Source organism: Mobula hypostoma, chromosome 3 (genome assembly GCF_963921235.1).
Source record: "Mobula hypostoma chromosome 3, sMobHyp1.1, whole genome shotgun sequence".
NCBI lineage: Eukaryota > Metazoa > Chordata > Chondrichthyes > Myliobatiformes > Myliobatidae > Mobula > Mobula hypostoma.
In genome coordinates, this window is record NC_086099.1 from 45,272,110 (window position 1) to 45,290,251 (window position 18,142).

At 41.3% G+C, this 18,142-nt stretch overlaps 1 protein-coding gene across 2 annotated transcripts in view; it reads left to right on the forward strand.

Annotated features, from left to right (window-relative positions):
- rab3c (RAB3C, member RAS oncogene family) overlaps nt 1-18,142 on the forward strand; it is a 198,901-nt gene that overhangs the window by 138,973 nt on the left and 41,786 nt on the right. For both annotated transcript variants that reach the window (XM_063042962.1, XM_063042960.1), the window contains one exon: nt 14,255-14,373. In XM_063042962.1, the coding sequence (XP_062899032.1) occupies nt 14,255-14,373 (119 nt within the window). The remainder of the gene's footprint in view (nt 1-14,254; nt 14,374-18,142) is intronic.

Sequence of the window (18,142 nt, forward strand, 5' to 3'; positions counted from 1 at the left end):
GTAAATGGATCTTGTGTTGATTATTTCCTGAGGTTGCCTTCTGAGGTAGTTAATCAAAGAATTGTAGCTGTCCTCTGATAGATAGATTTCTGCTGAACTGATATTATTGTAGCACAATTTTGAATCTCAGAGACACAGTACATTTGATTAAATTGTTCATGAGGTACTGCAGTTACTGGTAATAACATTTTACCAGCTAAGTAAATTAAAATTTTTATAGCACTTGCACAACTGCAGGACATCGCAACTTGCTTTATAACGGATACAATACTTTCTGAAATGTTGTAATGTGGAAAAAACAGAAATTGATGAATCAAGTTCCCATGAACAGAATATTACTGATCAGATAATCTGTGCTTTGATGGGGAGATACATTTTAGTGCTGCCATTGTTTGCCTTGAGCGCAGTTCTGAGAACTGGAGGTGACCACTGTTGTGACTTTCAGTTCACTTATACAGTATATCTACATTCATGGATTCCAAACTTTGCATTAGATATACATAACTGAAAAATGAAACACGTAGTTTCACTGTAAGACAGAGAGACAGGAGTGGAGAAATTAGTTTTGTCTAATGTGCTGGAATACACGTGGCAGTGTTGACTTCCGTTTGTGCTCACATCGCATGTGATCAATTCCACTTCAAGTCAAGTCAATTTTATTGTCATTTTGACCATAACTGCTGGTATACTACACAGTAAAAATGAGACAACCTTTTTCAGGACCATGGTGCTACATGAACAATACAAAAACTACACTGAACTACGTAAAATAACATGAAACTACACTGGAATACAGACCTACCCAGGACTGCATAAAGTGCACAAAACAGTGCAGGTATTACAACAAATAATAAACAAGACAATAGGCACAGTAGGGGGCAGTAGGTTGGTGTCAGTCCAGGCTCTGGGTATTGAGGAGTCTGATGGCTTCGGGGAAAAATTGTTACATAGTCTGGTCGTGAGAGCCCAGATACTTCGGTGCCTTCTGCCAGATGGCAGGAAGGAGAAGAGTTTGCATGAGGGGTGCGTGGGGTCCTTCATAATGCTGTTTGCTTTACAGATGCAGCATGTGGTGTAAATGTCTGTGATGGTGGGAAGAGAGACCCCGATGATCTTCTCAGCTGACCTCACTATCCACTGCAGGGACTTGCAATCTGAGCTGATGCAATTTCTGAACCAGGCAGTGATGCAGCTGCTCAGGATGCTCTCAATACAACCTCTGTACAATGTGGTGAGGATGGGGGGTGGGAGATGGACTTTTCTCAGCCTTTGCAGAAAGTAGAGACGCTACTGGGCTTTCTTTGCTATGGAGCTGGTGTTGAGGGACCAGGTGAGATTCTCCACCAGGTGAACACCAAGAAATTTGGTGCTCTTAACAATCTCTACGCAGGAGTTGTCGATGTTCAGAGTGGTCGCTCCGTGTCCTCCTGAAATCAACAACCATCTCTTTTGTTTTGTTTACATTCAGAGACAGGTTGTTGGTTCTGCACCAGTCTGTGAACCACTGCATCTCCTCTCTGTATGCTGATGAAACCCACCACGGTCGTGTCATCGGCGAACTTAATGATGTGGTTCGAGCTGTGTGTTGCAGCACCATCGTGGGTCAGCAGAGTGAACAGCAGAGGACTGAGCACACAGCCCTGGGGGGCCCCGTGCTCAGTGTGATGGTGTTGGAGATGCTGCTTCCAATCTGGACTGACTGAGGTCTCCCAGTCAAGAAGTCTAGGATCCAGTTGCAGAGGGAGGTGTTCAGGCCCAGTAGGCTCAGCTTTCCAATCAGTTTCTGAGGGATGATTGTGTTGAATTCTGAACTGAAATCTATGAACAGCATTTGAACGTACGTGTCTTTTTTGTCCAGGTGGGTTGGGGCCAGGTGGAGGGTGATGGCAATGGCGTCATCTGTTGAACGGTTGGGACGGTACGCGGACTGCAGGGGTCCAGTGAGGGGGGCAGCAGGGTCTTGATGTGCCTCATGATGAGCCTCTCGAAACACTTTATGATGATGAATGTGAGTGCAACGGGACGGTAGTCGTTGAGGCAGGACACTGAAGACTTCTTTGGCACAGGGAAGACAGTGGTGGCCTTGAAGCATGTAGGAACGACGGCGCTGCTCAGGGAGATGTTGAAGATGTCAGTGAGAATCTCAGCTAGCTGGTCTGCACATCCTCTCATTGTTTGGTCCAGCGGCCTTCCGTGGGTTGACCCTGCACAGGGTTCTCCTCACATCGGCCACGGTAAAGCACAGCACCTGGTCGTTTGGAGGAGGTGTGGTCTTCCTTGCCGCCACGTCATTTTCTGCGTCAAAACGGGCGTAGAAGTTATTCAATGCATCTGGGAGGGAGGCATCACCAGCACAGGCAGGTGGTGGTGTCTTGTCGTTGGTGATGGCCGGAATGCCCTTCCACATGCACCGCGTGTTGCCGCTGTCCTGGAAGTGGCTGTGGATTCGCTGGGTGTGTGCACACTTTGCCTCTCTGATGGCCCGGGGCAGCTTGGCTCTCACTATTGTTAGGGCTGCCTTCTCGCCTGCTCTGAAGTCGGAGTCACGGGTCCTCAGCAGCACACGCACCTCTGTGGTCACCCATGGCTTCTGGTTAGCGTGTGTAGTGATGGTCTAGGCCACAGTGATGTCATCAATGCACTTGCTGATGTAGCTAGTCACTGACGCCGTGTACTCCTCTAAGTTGGTAGAGTCGCCATCGGTTGCAGCCACACAGTCCACACAGTTCTGTGATATATATCAAGTAATTACTAAGGTTTTCTTTTGTTATTTGTCATTGTAAATGTTGACTCAGAATCTGGATCCTTGTGCACTGCTCAAAGATGAATACTGAAGCTTGAGCTTAAGTTCATTGCTATATCACTGTGACTTTGTCCCATGGAGAGAAGCCTTGTACTGTGGCCAAATGGTGCACTGTTTAATGCCAGCTTTGTAACTCAGGGGCAAGAGGGGCAAATAAAGCAAGATCAACCCATTTAAATCAGAAACACGAGAAAACCTGCAGATGCTGGAAATTCAAGCAACACACACAAAACGCTGGTGGAACGCAGCAGGCCAGGCAGCATCTATAGGAAGAACTACAGTCAACGTTTCGGGTCGAGATCCTTCGTCAGGACTAATGGAAAAAAGAGATAGTAAGATTTGAAAGTGAGAGGGGGAGGGGGAGACCCGAAATGATAGGAGAAAACAGGAAGGGGAGGGATGAAGCCAAGAGCTGTGAAGTTGATTGGCTAAAGGGATAAGGCTGGAGAAGGGGGATTATCATGGGACAGAAGGCCTTGGAAGAAAGAAAGAGGGAGGGGAGCACTAGAGGAAGATGGAGAACAGGCAAGGAGTTATTGTGAGAGGGAAAGAGAGAAAAATAAATAAATAATTAGGGATGGGGTAAGAAGGGAAGGAGGGACGTTAACAGAAGTTAGAGAAATCTCCAGCCTTGTATCCCTTTTGCCAATCAACTTCCCAGCTCTTGGCTTCATTTAAATCGGAGTTGGGCCTGCTAGAAATTATGCGCGAGCAACATAGGGTTCTTCGTTATACGTGGCGAAGATTCTGAAACATGGAAGGAAATAAATCGAGAGATCATACAGATCAGATACAAGATAAGGCATTCCTTTTCATGAGCTGGGTATCTTCAAAAGGTTTTCCATTGAAAATATCATCAAAAGAGTCAGTAAATAAACTTTCAAGAGAAATAGTTCTATTACACAAACAACCTTTAATTCAAATAGAGTATAAAATAGACAAGAAAAGAAATAATTGTGATAAAAACTTTGCACAATTAATCAATTTTTCTTGTATTATTGGATCAATGAAGCTCCTACTTTATTTGTCAAAGAGATTGGGTACATGATATTTGCACTCTATTTAAGTGTAGCAGCATTTAGTGCAACTCTCCTGATTTCTTACAAGTTAACAAGTCTTTTGTTTCCTGGTTCAGGATCAGACATTATCTGTTATTCCACTTTCCTTTCTTCTGCTTCATAACATAACCAGCCTGCTGATTAGATATTTAAAGTCAACCAATCAGCTATTTTTGCAGAAACCTTTGCTGTCTATGCTATGATACTCTTTTGATTAATAGAGGCATGTGAATCTTTATTAAAAGAAACCCTCAAGGTACTTGTGCAGCAGCATTAAGCTTCTCTGAAACTGCACAGCCAAACTGGTGAATGCGAATCTCAGGATTGTGTGCATGTTGAATAGTAAAAGCAACATTGAGTATACAGAGCTAAGTTTAACCCAGCGGAAAGGATCACACCTCTACAGTCCTGTTACAATCTGGCTTGAATGGTGGTGGGTGGTTCCATCAACCTCCTCTTTCTTAGCATTGGCAAAGCCAACTTGTGAGTGGCAAAAGTTGAAGCATTGTACCTGGGTCAAATCCTTTGAACGTCAAAGTCAAACTCAAAGTAAAATTCATTATCAGAGTACATATATGTCACCACATACAACCCTGAGATTCCTTTTCTGCAGGAATACTTAGCAAATCTATAGAACAGTAACAGTAAAGGGGATCAATGGACAACAGACTCTGCAAATGCAGATATAAATAAATAGGAATAAATAATGAGCATGAAATAACAAGATAGAAGAGTCCTTAAATGGGTGTAGTTATCCACTTTTGTTCAACAGCCTGATGGTTGAGGGGTACTAACTGTTCATGAAGCTGGTGCTGCGAGGCCTAAGGCACTTGTACCTTCTACCTGGTGGCAGCAGTAAGAAAAGAGCGTGGCCTGGGCAGTGAGGATCTTTGCCGATGGATGCTGCTGTCCTACAGCAATGTTTTATGTAGATGTGCTCAATGGTTGGGAGGGTTTTACCCGTGATGTACTGGGCCGAATCCAATACTTTTGTAGGATTTTCCGTTCAAAGACATTGGTGTTTCCACGCCAGGACATAATGCAGCCAGTTAGCAGACTTTCCACCACACATCTATAGAAGTTTGCCAAGGGTTTTGATGACATCCCTCCACCAAATAGCATGGTGGGAGTGCCCATATCATAGGAAGCACAGAAGCAGTAGAAAACAGCTTGCCTCCACCTTCTTAGTGGCAGTGAAGAGGGTAGTCAATACCAGCCTTGCAGTAATGGCTACTCTCTGAATGAATAAAAAAAACAGTATTCTAAAGGTGGTGTTATCAGTCAGACAAAATCTTTCACCAATATATTACAATGAACTAAAGCCTTCATGACAAAATGGGATTAGAATATATTTGGATGAGCAAAGTTTGGCGCAGTGAGGAGAACTCCAGAGGAGGGATATTAACACAAAGCCTCATTTGTCCACTTTCCCCTATAGATGTTACCTGACCCCCCTGGTTTCCTCCAGCAAGGTGATTTTAGGCACAGTATAGTCCCTGTAGTGTATCTTACTGAAATTCATTTTCTTTATTATGTCCAGTGCATCTGTCGAGAGACAAACCTCCCATCTCCACTCCCAAGGATGGAAAATCAGAAGAAAAATCAACCTAGCTGATGGACATTCTACATGCCTGGAAATTCCATTCTGCGCACTCACTTTCAGATTCAAAATGATGATGACTTGGAATCTCCTGATTATAAAAGCAGTAATAATAATTAGGGATTCTAAAGGGAATTCAGTTGGCATGTTGAGATATGGGAAAAGATTTCTGTGGGACATCTAAGATGGCGCCAGTGAATTGTGGTGACGTGCTGCCAGCTATGTACGATACTTCTAATTATAACTCTTTTGGATTACTCTCACTGCAAACTGCAACATGTAATTTCCCTTTAAGCAATGTACTTTTACATCAACTTAATGAACTACAGATTTCACAATCTTCTGAAAGACTCAGCGGACTTAACTCTCAAGCAAGCAGTACCTCAAGTACTGTATTCAAGTACTTGAGGTACTGCATGATGCTGTTACCAAACAAGAAGCAGTCCATCCCAATGCATTTCAAATTATAGTTGGGGACTTCAACCAGGCATATTTGAAGAATCCTTGCCCAATTACCATCAGCATATAACCTACAGCACCAGAGGTCCCAATACACTTGACCGCTGTTACAATATGATAAGGAACGTCTACCATTCCATATACAGACCATTTTTCGAGAAATCTGCTCCATTGGCTATTCGTTTCTTACTTGCATACAGGCAGAGGCTAAAGAGGAAAGCTTCAGAGATTAGGGCAACAAAGAGATAGTCACAAGAAGCAGTGGAACGGCAGTGGGATTGCTGTGAGTCAGTGGACTGGATCATGTTCAAGGACACATCTGTAGATCTGAGTGAATACACAATGGTTGTCACGAACTTTATAAAGACAGTTGTAGACACGTGTTTCCCCACAGAGTCATTCAGAGACATCCCCAAACAGAACCCCTGGATGAACCACGAGATCTTCTGAGGGCCAGGTCAGAGACATTCAAGTCTGGCAACCAAGAAAATTATAAGAGGTTCAAGTACAATTTCTGGAAAGCCATCTCATGGGTGAAGTGGCAATTCGAGACTAAACTTGAATCGATGAAGGATGCTCGACAGTTGTGGCAGGGCTTGAATGCTATCACCACTTCTGAAGTAAAATCAAGCGACATGGGCGACAACAGGGCTTCACTTCCAGATGAGCTCAATGCCTTCGATGCTTGCTTTGACTCATCAAAGCATGGAGGAACCATCATGAACTCCCACCACTTCTGATGACCCTGTGATTTCATTTTCTGAGGCCGTTATGCGAGCATCCTTCAAGACAGTGAACCCACAAAATGCATCCAGCCCAGACAGGGTACCTGGCCAAGTACTAAAGACCTGTGCTAATTAACTTGCTGGAGTGCTCACTCAACATTTGGACTGCAAAGATGCATACATGAGGATGTTCTTTATCGAATTAGATTGGCATTCAATACTATCATGCCCTCAAATCTAATCAATAAACTTCAAGATCTTGGCCTCAATACCACCTTGTACAATTGGATCCTGCTGAAAGGTCTCGACCCAAAACATTGACTGTACTCTTGTCCATAGATGCTGCCTGGCCTGCTGAGTTCCTCCAGCATTTTGCCTCAGTTTTCTCACTTGCAGACCCCAGTCAGTTTGGATTGGCAACAACATCTCCTCCATAATCTCCATCACCACAAAGCTGTGTGTTTAGTCCCCTATTCTACTCATCTTACACAGCTCCAATGCAATATTCAAGTTTGCTGATCTTCTTCCTTCTTCTTCTTCTGGCTATCCATCCCATAGAATGATGATCGTTCCTTGCAGTCAGTTAGTGGGGTTGACCCCACTCGTCAGAAAGGAACAGCATGTGTGTGAGTGGATTTTAGGTGAGTAGGAGGTTGCACAGGTCCAGACCCACCCTCTCGACATCCCCTCCCGGATCCAGCAGCATGGTGGGGTCCAAGATGGATGGGGGAAGTTCTGTTGAAGTGACTGGCCAGACCAAGCTTCGATGCAAGGGATGCCCTTTTCGCGCTTCATGGCATGTGTTTGCTGGATGGTCATTGAGCCCACGAGAGGGTTCATCTGCCCTTTGACAGGACTTGTTTATCATCCTGCAGGGTGTCTAGCCACCCTCCTTACCAGGCAAGCCTGGTGGGGAAGCGAGTTTAGTCACCGACCACCAGACCTTTCGACAGGTAATACTGGGTTACATGGTACCAGTAGCACTCAAACGAGTGACCTGACTTGCAGTTTGCTGATAATACCATTGTTGTAGGCCCGATTCAAAGATGGCAATGAATCAGCACACAGGAGGGAGATGGAAAATCTGGCTGAGTGGTGCCACACAACAACCCCTTACTCAATGTCAGCAAGACCAAGGAGCTGATTATTGGCTTCAGGAGGAGGAAACCATTGGTCCATGAGCCAATCCTCATCAGAGAATCAGAGGTGGAGAGGATGAGCAATTTTAAATTCTTCGGTGTTATCATTTCAGCGGACCTGTCCTGGGCCCAGCGCGTATGTGTAATTACAAAGAAAGCACGGCTGCACCTCTACTTCCTTAGGAGTTTGCAAAGATTCAGCATGGCACCTGAAGCTTTGACAAACTTCTATAGATGTGTGGTGGAGAATATATTGACTGGCTGCATCACAGCCTGGTATGGAAGCAACAATTCCCTTAAATAGAAAACCCTATGGAAAGTAGTGGATATGGCCCAGTTCATCATGGGCAAAGCCCTTCCCGCCATTGAGCACATCTACGTGGGACGTTGTCACAGCAAAGCAGCATCTATCGTTAAGAAACTCCACCATCCAGGTCATGCTCTCTTGTCACAGCAGTCATCAGGAAGAAGTTACAGGAGCCTCAGGACTCACACCACCAGGTTCAGAAACAGTTACTACCCATCAACCATCAGTTTCTTGAACCAGAGGGGGTAACTTCATTCATTGTCACTTGCCCACAGCCTGTGGACTCACTTTCACGGATTCGTCATCTCATGTTCTCGATATTTATTGTTTATTTATTTATTTATTATTATTGTTTTGCTTGTTGTACTTGCACAGTTTGTTGTCTTTTGCACAGAGGTTGAATGCCGGCCTTTCATACAGCTATTATTCTATCAGGGATTTATTGAGTATGCCCACAAGAAAATAAATCTTAGGGTTGTTTATGGTGATATCTATGTAGTTTGATAATAAATTTGCTTTGAACTTTGAATTTAAATCCCTTTCTGTAGATGTGTTGGAAGTGAGTACATCGATCTGCTTTATACTAGGCAGGTTCTTCCTTCTGATCTTCAGAATTTAGAACATTAAAAGAGGATGATGCAGGCCTCTTTGGAAGAGCAGTACACTGTGGAGCAGTGAGGGCTGTTCTGATAGTTCTCCAGAAAGCCTATCTTCATTGAGCGCTGTAGTGACTACTTGAAAACAAAAAGTCGGTGAGAGGCTAAGTGAGGGAGTGTGATGCACTTCCAACTAACTCAATTCCAAATTGGAAAAGCAAATTTTTATCCTTTATTACAAAGCAACAATAAGATCATTTGACTCTTCTCTAATGCACGTAAAAGTTATTGGATCAAATTCAAAGATGAGCAGTCAATGAAAAATATGTGCTGTCTACTCAACCCCTCGCTGTGCTGCCAAGAAGGTGAACAGATGACTATATTTGTTTCATTCTTACCACCACCCAGCGCTGCACACTGCCTGCTAAGTGTTGCATAAACCCACGTGACAACTTATCTTAACCCAGAGTGAGGATGCACAACTCAAATACAATACAGACAATAAATAGATACATGGCTCCCACAAACAGATTTGGATAATTAGTGACAGCTGTTGTTACTAAAACTCCATAGAGCATTGTCATTTCTCAGGCTCAATCCTTAACCTTGCAGTAATATTTTATTAATTGTACCACATTTTGCAAGATGCCTGGCAAACTTAAGATATTACAGAAGTGAAAGTTTATGTTTCTATTAGGGTAATGTTTGGGTTATTAAATTCTTTGAGATTTTATTACACAATATGCTAATAACTATTTTTGTTGAGTAATTATGTGTGAGAACAAAATCTAATTTTCTATTCGTTATACTTCAGTAATGTTTTATTATATGTTGCAGATTTGCTTCATTAACCCCAGAGACTATTAGCTTCACTGTATTTAAATTCATAGTGATATTGATTTGTCAAAGAATCAGATGTGAAGGATTCCTGTACCAGGTTTTTGCTTTCCTCCATTCAATTCTTCTGCAGCCTACTATAGTTTCATAAATAGCCATTTGGGAGCTTACTTTAGGGCTATGTGAGTAAGTGCAGATCGATATTAAGTACTTTGTGAAACATGTCGATTCATCAATTGACTGGATTTGTAAGTAGGTAATGTGCCAAGGATTAATGACAACTAAAGTTTAAAATTTTGAGGATTCTGGAGGGATCAGATCAGTGAGAAATTGCAGAAATTTTCTGCAGATAATGAAATGGAGTAGAGTGAACTGTACATGATTCATGAAAAGAGGTTGATTAGCTTGTTGTCATTACATGCTTTCTTACGCTATCAGTGAAGAAAATTGTAGCTTTATAATCTCAACAATATCTTTTTGGCTGGCTTTTCAGTTCTGCAATGAGCAACTTATAGGTCAGCCAGGCCGCAGGGTGCAGCAATGATTATAGTGGTAGATCTTTCTTTTTTGAAAATTGAGAGGGGTGAGCATGGTGAGTGCACGGAACATACAATAAGTCATTTGTTTCTTTCAAGTAAGTGATCATAGCCGTTTTCCTTTATTTGACATGGAGCCATTGTTTCTGCTATCTTACAGAGTGCAATTGAAAGGTGCCATGCATTTTAATCAAATCAGTACGTTTGAATGAGACCAATTTTAGATTAGAACATAGAACATTACAGCACAGGCCCTTTGGGCCACTATGTTGTGTTGACCTTTTAACCTACTCTAAGATCAAATTAACCTTTCCCCCCTCTATTGCCCTCTATCCATATCCCCGTAATCCATCTACCTCTGCCAACACCCCTCGCGTTCCATGCATCCACTAATCTTACATCTGACATCCCACCTATACTTCCAATTACTTTAAAATTTTATCCCTTTGAATTAGCCTCTGGCTTCTTAGTGTCTTATACATCTTTATCAAGTCACCTCTCAGCCTCCTTCAATCCGAAGAGAAAATCCCTAGTTTACTGAACTGGAATTCCAACCACCAAGGATTACGCTACATATGTGACTGAATTAGGTCATTTTTTCTGATTAGGAGGCACTGCACATTTGAACTATGGAGACTGATCTCATTCTCCAAGCTCATTCTGGAAAATATAACTTCTTCGACAACAGCATATCAGAAATTACAGCAGAACTTTAACAACTCTGTATAGAAAATCATAAAACTAGGAAATAACTGATTCTAATCAATTAATAATGTTGGATTGATGATTAAATTAGATTGCTCTGTCTGTTCAAGTTCTACAGGTACAATTATGAAGAAACATCAATACTAGCATGGAAGGATTCCATTCAGCCTATCAACTATGCCTCTCCGTGCTGAACTCTTTCACCAAAACTTTCCAAGTGATTTGCTATCAAGAACGTTTCTAATTCCCTTTCAAAAACCATTATTGGCTCCCTTTCCATTACGCATGCAGGTCTTAAATTCCTTTCTAAATCGCTCTCTGAAGAAGAAAATTTCTCCTCACATTCCCCCTATATCTTTTTTCCCTTCACTCTTAACCAGATCCTCAAGTAATATTGTAATGAGGTCAACAACACAATTCTGTAATGTGCATGTCTACCTAACATCCTTTCACACATTATCAAAGTCCACAACTGAGTACAAATTTCATTGTGAGCTAACACCTGGGTTCAACACAGCCTCTCTGCTTTTGTATTCTTTACCTACGTTTGTATTTAGGGAGCTCAAGACCCCCACGTTCGCTAAAAACATCCTGCCACTTTTAAAGATTTATGTGCAAATGCACCAGGTCCCTCTGATCCTATATACACCCTTTTAACTATAAATATACTTTTTATGATGTAACATTTAGTCTGTGTTGTCAACCCTTGTTCTTTCTGCCAAAATTATAACTTCACACTTGATACTGTCAGTGTTATTTCTCTCTTGTTTATATATTCTGCCAGCCTATCTGCTTCCTGATAATCCATTACAGATTACTTCATTGGATATACTCTCGCTGCTCCGTGGTGCAGGAGACAATTCAGAGATTAGCATCTACTTTTTAACTTCATTCCTAACTGTTAAATGTCTGTCTGTAGGAACTCAACACCTGCATAACCCCCTTCTAATAGTATCGATGTGTATCCTTGCTAACCGCATCACACACCCGAGACTACTCTGCACCCTCACTGTGATGTCCTTTACTCCTGCAGCAGGAGGGCAACTGCAATATAGTGCCCATAAAAAGTATTCACCCCTTTGGAAGTTTTCATGTTTTATTGTTTTACAGCATTGAATCACAGTGGATTAAATTTGGCTTTTTGACGGTGATCATCAGAAAAAGACTTTAGTGTGAAAGTGAAAACTGATCTCTACAAAGCGATCTAAAAGAATTACAAATATAAAATACGAAGTAATTGTTTGCTTAATTACTCACTCCCTTCAAGTCATTGTTTAGTAGAAACACCTTTGGCAGCAATTACAGCCTTGAGTCCATGTGGATAGGTCTCTATCATCTATGCACTTCTGGACACTGCAATTTTTCCCCTTTCTTCTTTACAAAACTGCTCAAGCTCTGTCAGATTGCATGGGGATCATGAGTCAACAGCCCTTTTCAAGTCCTGCCACAGGTCTCTTGGTGGCCTCCTTCACTAGTCCCCTTCTTGCATGGTCACTCAATTTTGACGACTGCTTGCTCAGGGCAGATTTACAGCTGTGCCATCATCTTTCCATTTCTTGATTATTGACTTAACCATACTCCAAGGAATATTCAGTGACTTGGAAATTTTCATGTATCTATCTCCTGACTTTTGCTTTTCAATAATCTTTTTGTGGAGTTGCCTGGAGTGTTCTTTTGTCTTCATGGTGTACTTTTTGTCAGGATACTGACTCACCAGCAGTTGGACCTTCCAGGTAAAGGTGTATTTTTTCCACTACAACCGATTGAAACACCTTGACTGCACATGGGTCTCCAAAAACAGATCTCCATTTATCTAATTATGTGACTTCTAAAATCAATTGGCTGCACCAGTGATGGTTTGGTGTGTCATATTAAAGGGGGGGGGGGTGAATACTTGAGCAATCAATTATTTTGTGTTTTGTATTTGTAATTAATTTAGATCACTTTGTAGAGATCTGTTTACACTTTAACACAAAAGTCTTCTGTTGATCAGAGTCAAAAAAGCCAAATTAATCCACTGTGATTCAGTGTTGTAAAACATAAAAATTTGCAAGGGAGGTGAGTACTTTTTATTAGGCACGGTTTATGGAATGCATGTTGACAATTAAGACTCTCCATAAGACTTTAAGACACAGGAGCAGAATTAGGCTATTCGGCCCACTGGGTGTGCTCTGCCATTCAATCCTACCCCCTTACCACAAATATGACAAATACATTTTTTACACTTCGCTGTTGCCTCCTTTTCTGTTTCTTGTCTCACACTGCCAAGTTCGGGAGTATAGTCCTTCAAAATGCCAACACCTCCATGTTGCCTACACTCTCTAATGCCAAATGCCACCTTGTGAATGGCCCTAGCCCTGGCTGTCAGGTGACCACGGCTTAAATGGATTATTATTCATTTCTACAATACACGTGGGAAAATTTCACTGGAAGATCAAGTTGGAAAACTCATACCACAGTTCTACCTTTTCAACTGTTTGAAATAGAAGTTATGGAAGAGAAATTTTTGCAGAAGGAAAATAGAAACTTAAAGCAGCTAGAAAAAAAATTGGATATTCTAAAGATTGTGGAATAAAAGCAATGAATTATAGAGATTTTCAATATAAGATTAGTATCAAATATATAATAGCAATTTCCATGTGAAAAGAAGAAAATACTATTGACACTGGGAATAGAAATTTTTAATCTTTAAAGAAATTATCATTCATAAAGCATATTAGCTTAACTCGGGTGTGTTGTCAATACATTTTGTGTATAGGTTAACGTTAATGGGTTAAAAACAGAAATCTGTAGGAAGAAGGAATCAGTTTTTATAGGGAGTAACTGGACTTCAGGACTGAAAATGTAAATTTTTCATCTTTTATCCTTTTGGGTACCTAGAATCTGCAACTGGTATTCTCAGGTCAAACCGAGACACCTACATTTCCTGCACCTGGTATCCTTGTAATCTGCTTTCAAGATTGTGAAGCTAAAAGAAGCATTTTTGTTTTGGCTGACATTCAGCATGAACTTGTTCAAAATTGTCAGGTACATTTCCTGTAGCAGCATGACTGATAGTGGCTGCCAGCCTGGGCTGTTTTCCAGTCCAGGTGGCCTGCGGTTTGGGGATTCCTGTACACATATCTGGTTGTTGTAACTGGGCTACTGCATGACTTTCAAAAGCAATGATCACATAGATTCACTGGAGCAACATTTACCTTTTCTTATTAGAAAGTTACAATCTTTTCCATAAAGACCAACAATGCCCGTGTGCAACTAGATGTGGCTTAGCCCCAATATCTGTTACTGAGTTTTTATGAAGAAAAATATCCACTTCACATGCTGTGCCAGTATAGCAATACATTTCAATCTATCCTGAATACATCTAAAAAAAAGAATAGATTCCTGTGCTTCTGCTCATTGTGGTTATGTTGGAATTACAGCAATAAACAATGATTTAAAGTATCATTAAAGCATTCATGTTGATTAAGTTTTGTTTTTGTTTTGTAGGACACAGCAGGACAGGAACGCTACAGGACCATCACCACAGCCTACTATCGTGGTGCAATGGGCTTTATCCTAATGTACGACATCACAAATGAAGAGTCTTTCAATGCAGTACAGGACTGGTGAGTAAGAAAATTTTCATGATGCAATCTTTTAACAGCTGCTTACCAGGAATGGTATTTTAGCTTGATCAAATAATTGTTGATGTCAGTTTTTTCCATTGAATAAATACTAACAAATCGCTGTAGCATTGTCCATATGTGACCGCTTGGTTTCTTGCTCTTTGAAATAATATTTTTTCCCTTTCTCAGTCCTGAGCCTTGATGGGTTTTGTTCTGTTTCTTTAACTCTGTCCGCTTCTCCTGTCTTTTCCTGCTTTCCTGAGGCATGGGAGATGGCATATTGTGATAAGAAAAGTAACCACAATGGTTGCAGGCTAATTCTTTTTAATACAGTTTGTAGTGAAAGGAATGAATTGCCTCTAATCTGGCTGCACTTTTTAAGCAGTTGCACTACTGGAGTTTTTAACTTCATTTTCCAACAGTTTCTGTTAAGTTGCCTTTCAAATTTGTTGAAAAGATGCTAAAAGACAAACATACCCCTCGTATCCCATCTGTTACTCATTTTTATGCACACATTCTTTCTCTCACTCTCCTTTTTCTCCCTCTGTCCCTCTGAATATACCTCTTGCCCATCCTCTGGGTCACCCCCCCCCCGTCTTTCTTCCCGGACCTCCTGTCCCATGATCCTCTCGTATCCCCTTTTGCCTATCACCTGTCCAGCTCTCGGCTCTATCCCTCCCCCTCCTGTCTTCTCCTATCATTTTGCATCTCCCCCTCCCCCTCCAGCTTTCAAATCCCTTACTCACTCTTCCTTCAGTTAGTCCTGACGAAGGGTCTCGGCCTGAAACGTCGACTGCGCCTCTTCCTATAGATGCTGCTTGGCCTGCTGCGTTCACCAGCAACTTTGATGTGTGTTGCTGGAAGACAAACATAAATGGCTTTGATTATGTTACAATTGCAACTTCTATTGTGAGATTAAGAAGAGTATAGGTGAAGATTTAAGTCTGACTGAAGCCTGAAGTGACTATCTTCTTATTCCTTTCAACCCACATTTTTCTTTTGCTTCACTTCTCTCTATCTTTATCACCACCTATTTCTTGCTATACTTCCTCTTAATCCCTGTTGCAATCATTGCAATAAGAATTATTGCTTCTGCACTGCCTTCTAAACTATGTGCTCAATTTCTCCTTCACCATCCTCTTTATTCTATATTTATTTACCTCAGGATTCGCTCTTAAGCAGTTATAGTATATTCAGCAAAGTCAATTATTTGTCCTATAACAATTCTTTCAACAATTATGAAATGCAACAGAACAGAATCTCTGAAAAATGAGGCTAAATATTCTGACATTGCAGCTGCTTATATTGTGCTGGGAGATCGGGGTGGGGGGGGGGGGGCAGCAATTTGATCCTAAATGTAAGCATGGACTATTCTCTCTGCAGTTATTAAACTAGGTCATGTTTCCAACATTGTGATTGATTGCAGGAGATCTGTTTATTAAGACAATCTAGAAAAATTCTACTGGTTATAAATCCAAATGTGTAAATAAACATGAGCTGAGGTGTAGAAGACAGCCCCAGTTTATTGCAGGACTGTAGGGAAGCAATTCTCTTGTGTACAGCTAATTCAAGTCACTGTTGTTAGGTAAGCATCCAGCAGCACTTCCAAGTTGTGGCTCTTAAGTGAAATGGACATATGCAGGGAGCAGTGGGTCAGTGGTGACTACACACCTGTCATGGATGATTGGGTGTTATGGCATCAGAGGTGTATGTCCACGAAAAGCTATTGAACCGACTGGGCACTTCCCTGCAAAAGAAAGACAGCTTACACAGTTCCTCAGTAGACAAGATTCTGCGGAGGTTCTCATTGGCAGAGCCTAACAGCAACCTAAGTTAAACCTGGCCTTTTTTGGTTTCTCCAGCATGCACAGAACTTCAATGCGGAGGCAGCATTGTCAATATGAATTGTATGGTGATCAATATCACTGCTACCAGTCCCAAATGGAGGACTGCAAGGAAATTTTAATCACGGACTGCATTTCACAGTTGTCTTTCTGCTTCAAGTCTGTTTTATCGAATGTGGAAACCATGTCCGTTAAGTTGAATTTCTAGGTTTAATGCACATGTTCAAATATGTTCAAATTTGGAATCTACTTTAGTCCCTGTTCAAAAGATTTTAAGGTTTCTATGTGGTAATTTCAATGGCATATTATTCCTGGATAATTATTGGAGAATGCTCTGGGAGTAGAAAGCACATCAATCATGTTGGCAGAGGTGAAACCTCTAAAATCATTTATAAGCAACTGGATATTGAAATTAATGGACGAGGATATTTCTGGGCTTCAGAAATAGCTTAGGCCAAATGGCAATCCTAATCCTAACAACTCTGTGAATAGACTTAATCGTCCTAAATGCTTTTAGTTCCTTTCTTTCTTGGTTGTTTTCATATAGCTACCTTTCCTGTACCTCGTAAATAGCTACTTACCCTGCAGCTAAGTGCCAGCAAATGATTGGGAAATGAAGTAAGTAAAGCTACTCCATGTCATTAAGATACTTTGTGTAAAAACAATGAGTTAGGAACAGCATAGACCACTTACTTGGCTCCTATTCAGTAAGGTCATGACTGATCTAATTGCAACCTCAGCTCTTCATTACCATCTACCTTTGGTAACCTTCCATTCCTTTCCTTCTCGGGTTTCTACTTGCCCTCATGATATTAATGTGCGCTTTTTGTTTTGCCGGTGGGGGGAGGGGGGATTGTTGCTTGTTGCTGCTTATGCACGGGAGGGGGGAGTTAGGGGGACTTTGAGGTTCTCATGTTTAACTGTCGTTCATTCTTTGGGGCACTTCTCTGTTTTCGTGGATGTTTTGTGAAGAAAACGCTTTTCAGGATGTATATTGTATACATTTCTCTGACGTTAAATGCACCTTTGAAACCTTTTGAACCTTTGAACCTCAGCTCTCTATTACCACCTACCTTTGGTAACCTCTCCTTTCCTTTTTGGGTTTCTACTTACCCTCATGATATTAGGACTCTGCTTCGAACCTTCTGAGGAAAAAGAGATTTCCAAAGGCATGAGAAACTTTTCCTCACCCTCATACCTAATCCATCCACAACTACTTTGTATTCCCACTAGAGTAATTTGTGAGTTTTTTCTTGAGAAGGTTTAGATATTACTGTATTCCCTAGCCTAAATGATTTCCAAGGGGAAAGAGAAATGAATTGTTAAGAAACACCAGGTATTGAGCAAGAATGTACCAAGAATAATTTCGGATACCTCCCAGAAAAAAAGAAAAGAGCAATGCTGTTTGAAAGAAGATGGAGAGAAGAATATAAAAATGTTAGTGAAAGAAGCTCTGATTTTTTTACAGTATTAAATATACCATTGTTGACGAAAATTCTCTGATTCAGCCAGACAAAGACAGTTTCCAACCAGGGAGAACCTGATCTCTTACCCAAGACATTCAATGCTGTTACTTTATCTGATTTTTTTCATCATGAACATTTCGTCTACTGCATTGACCAGAAGTAATTAGACCAATTGTGTAAGTACTCATGAGCAGGTCGAAGACTGGATATTCAGAGGACTAAACAAGTTGTTTGATTGAAATCACTTCCACAACTCAGTATGTTAATCTGTACATGACAGCACACCACTGATACAGTGCAGCAAATTAAAAGGCAATCCAACTGCTGCTGACCGAAACCTGAGAACACAGAGTTTTTTGATAGCTGAAGCAATCTGCTCATGATACATATTAGTTGAGTTCGAGTTGGCCAGGGTCAGATGGCTAGATTATAAAGCAGCCTTCCTCAATCTTTTTGCCC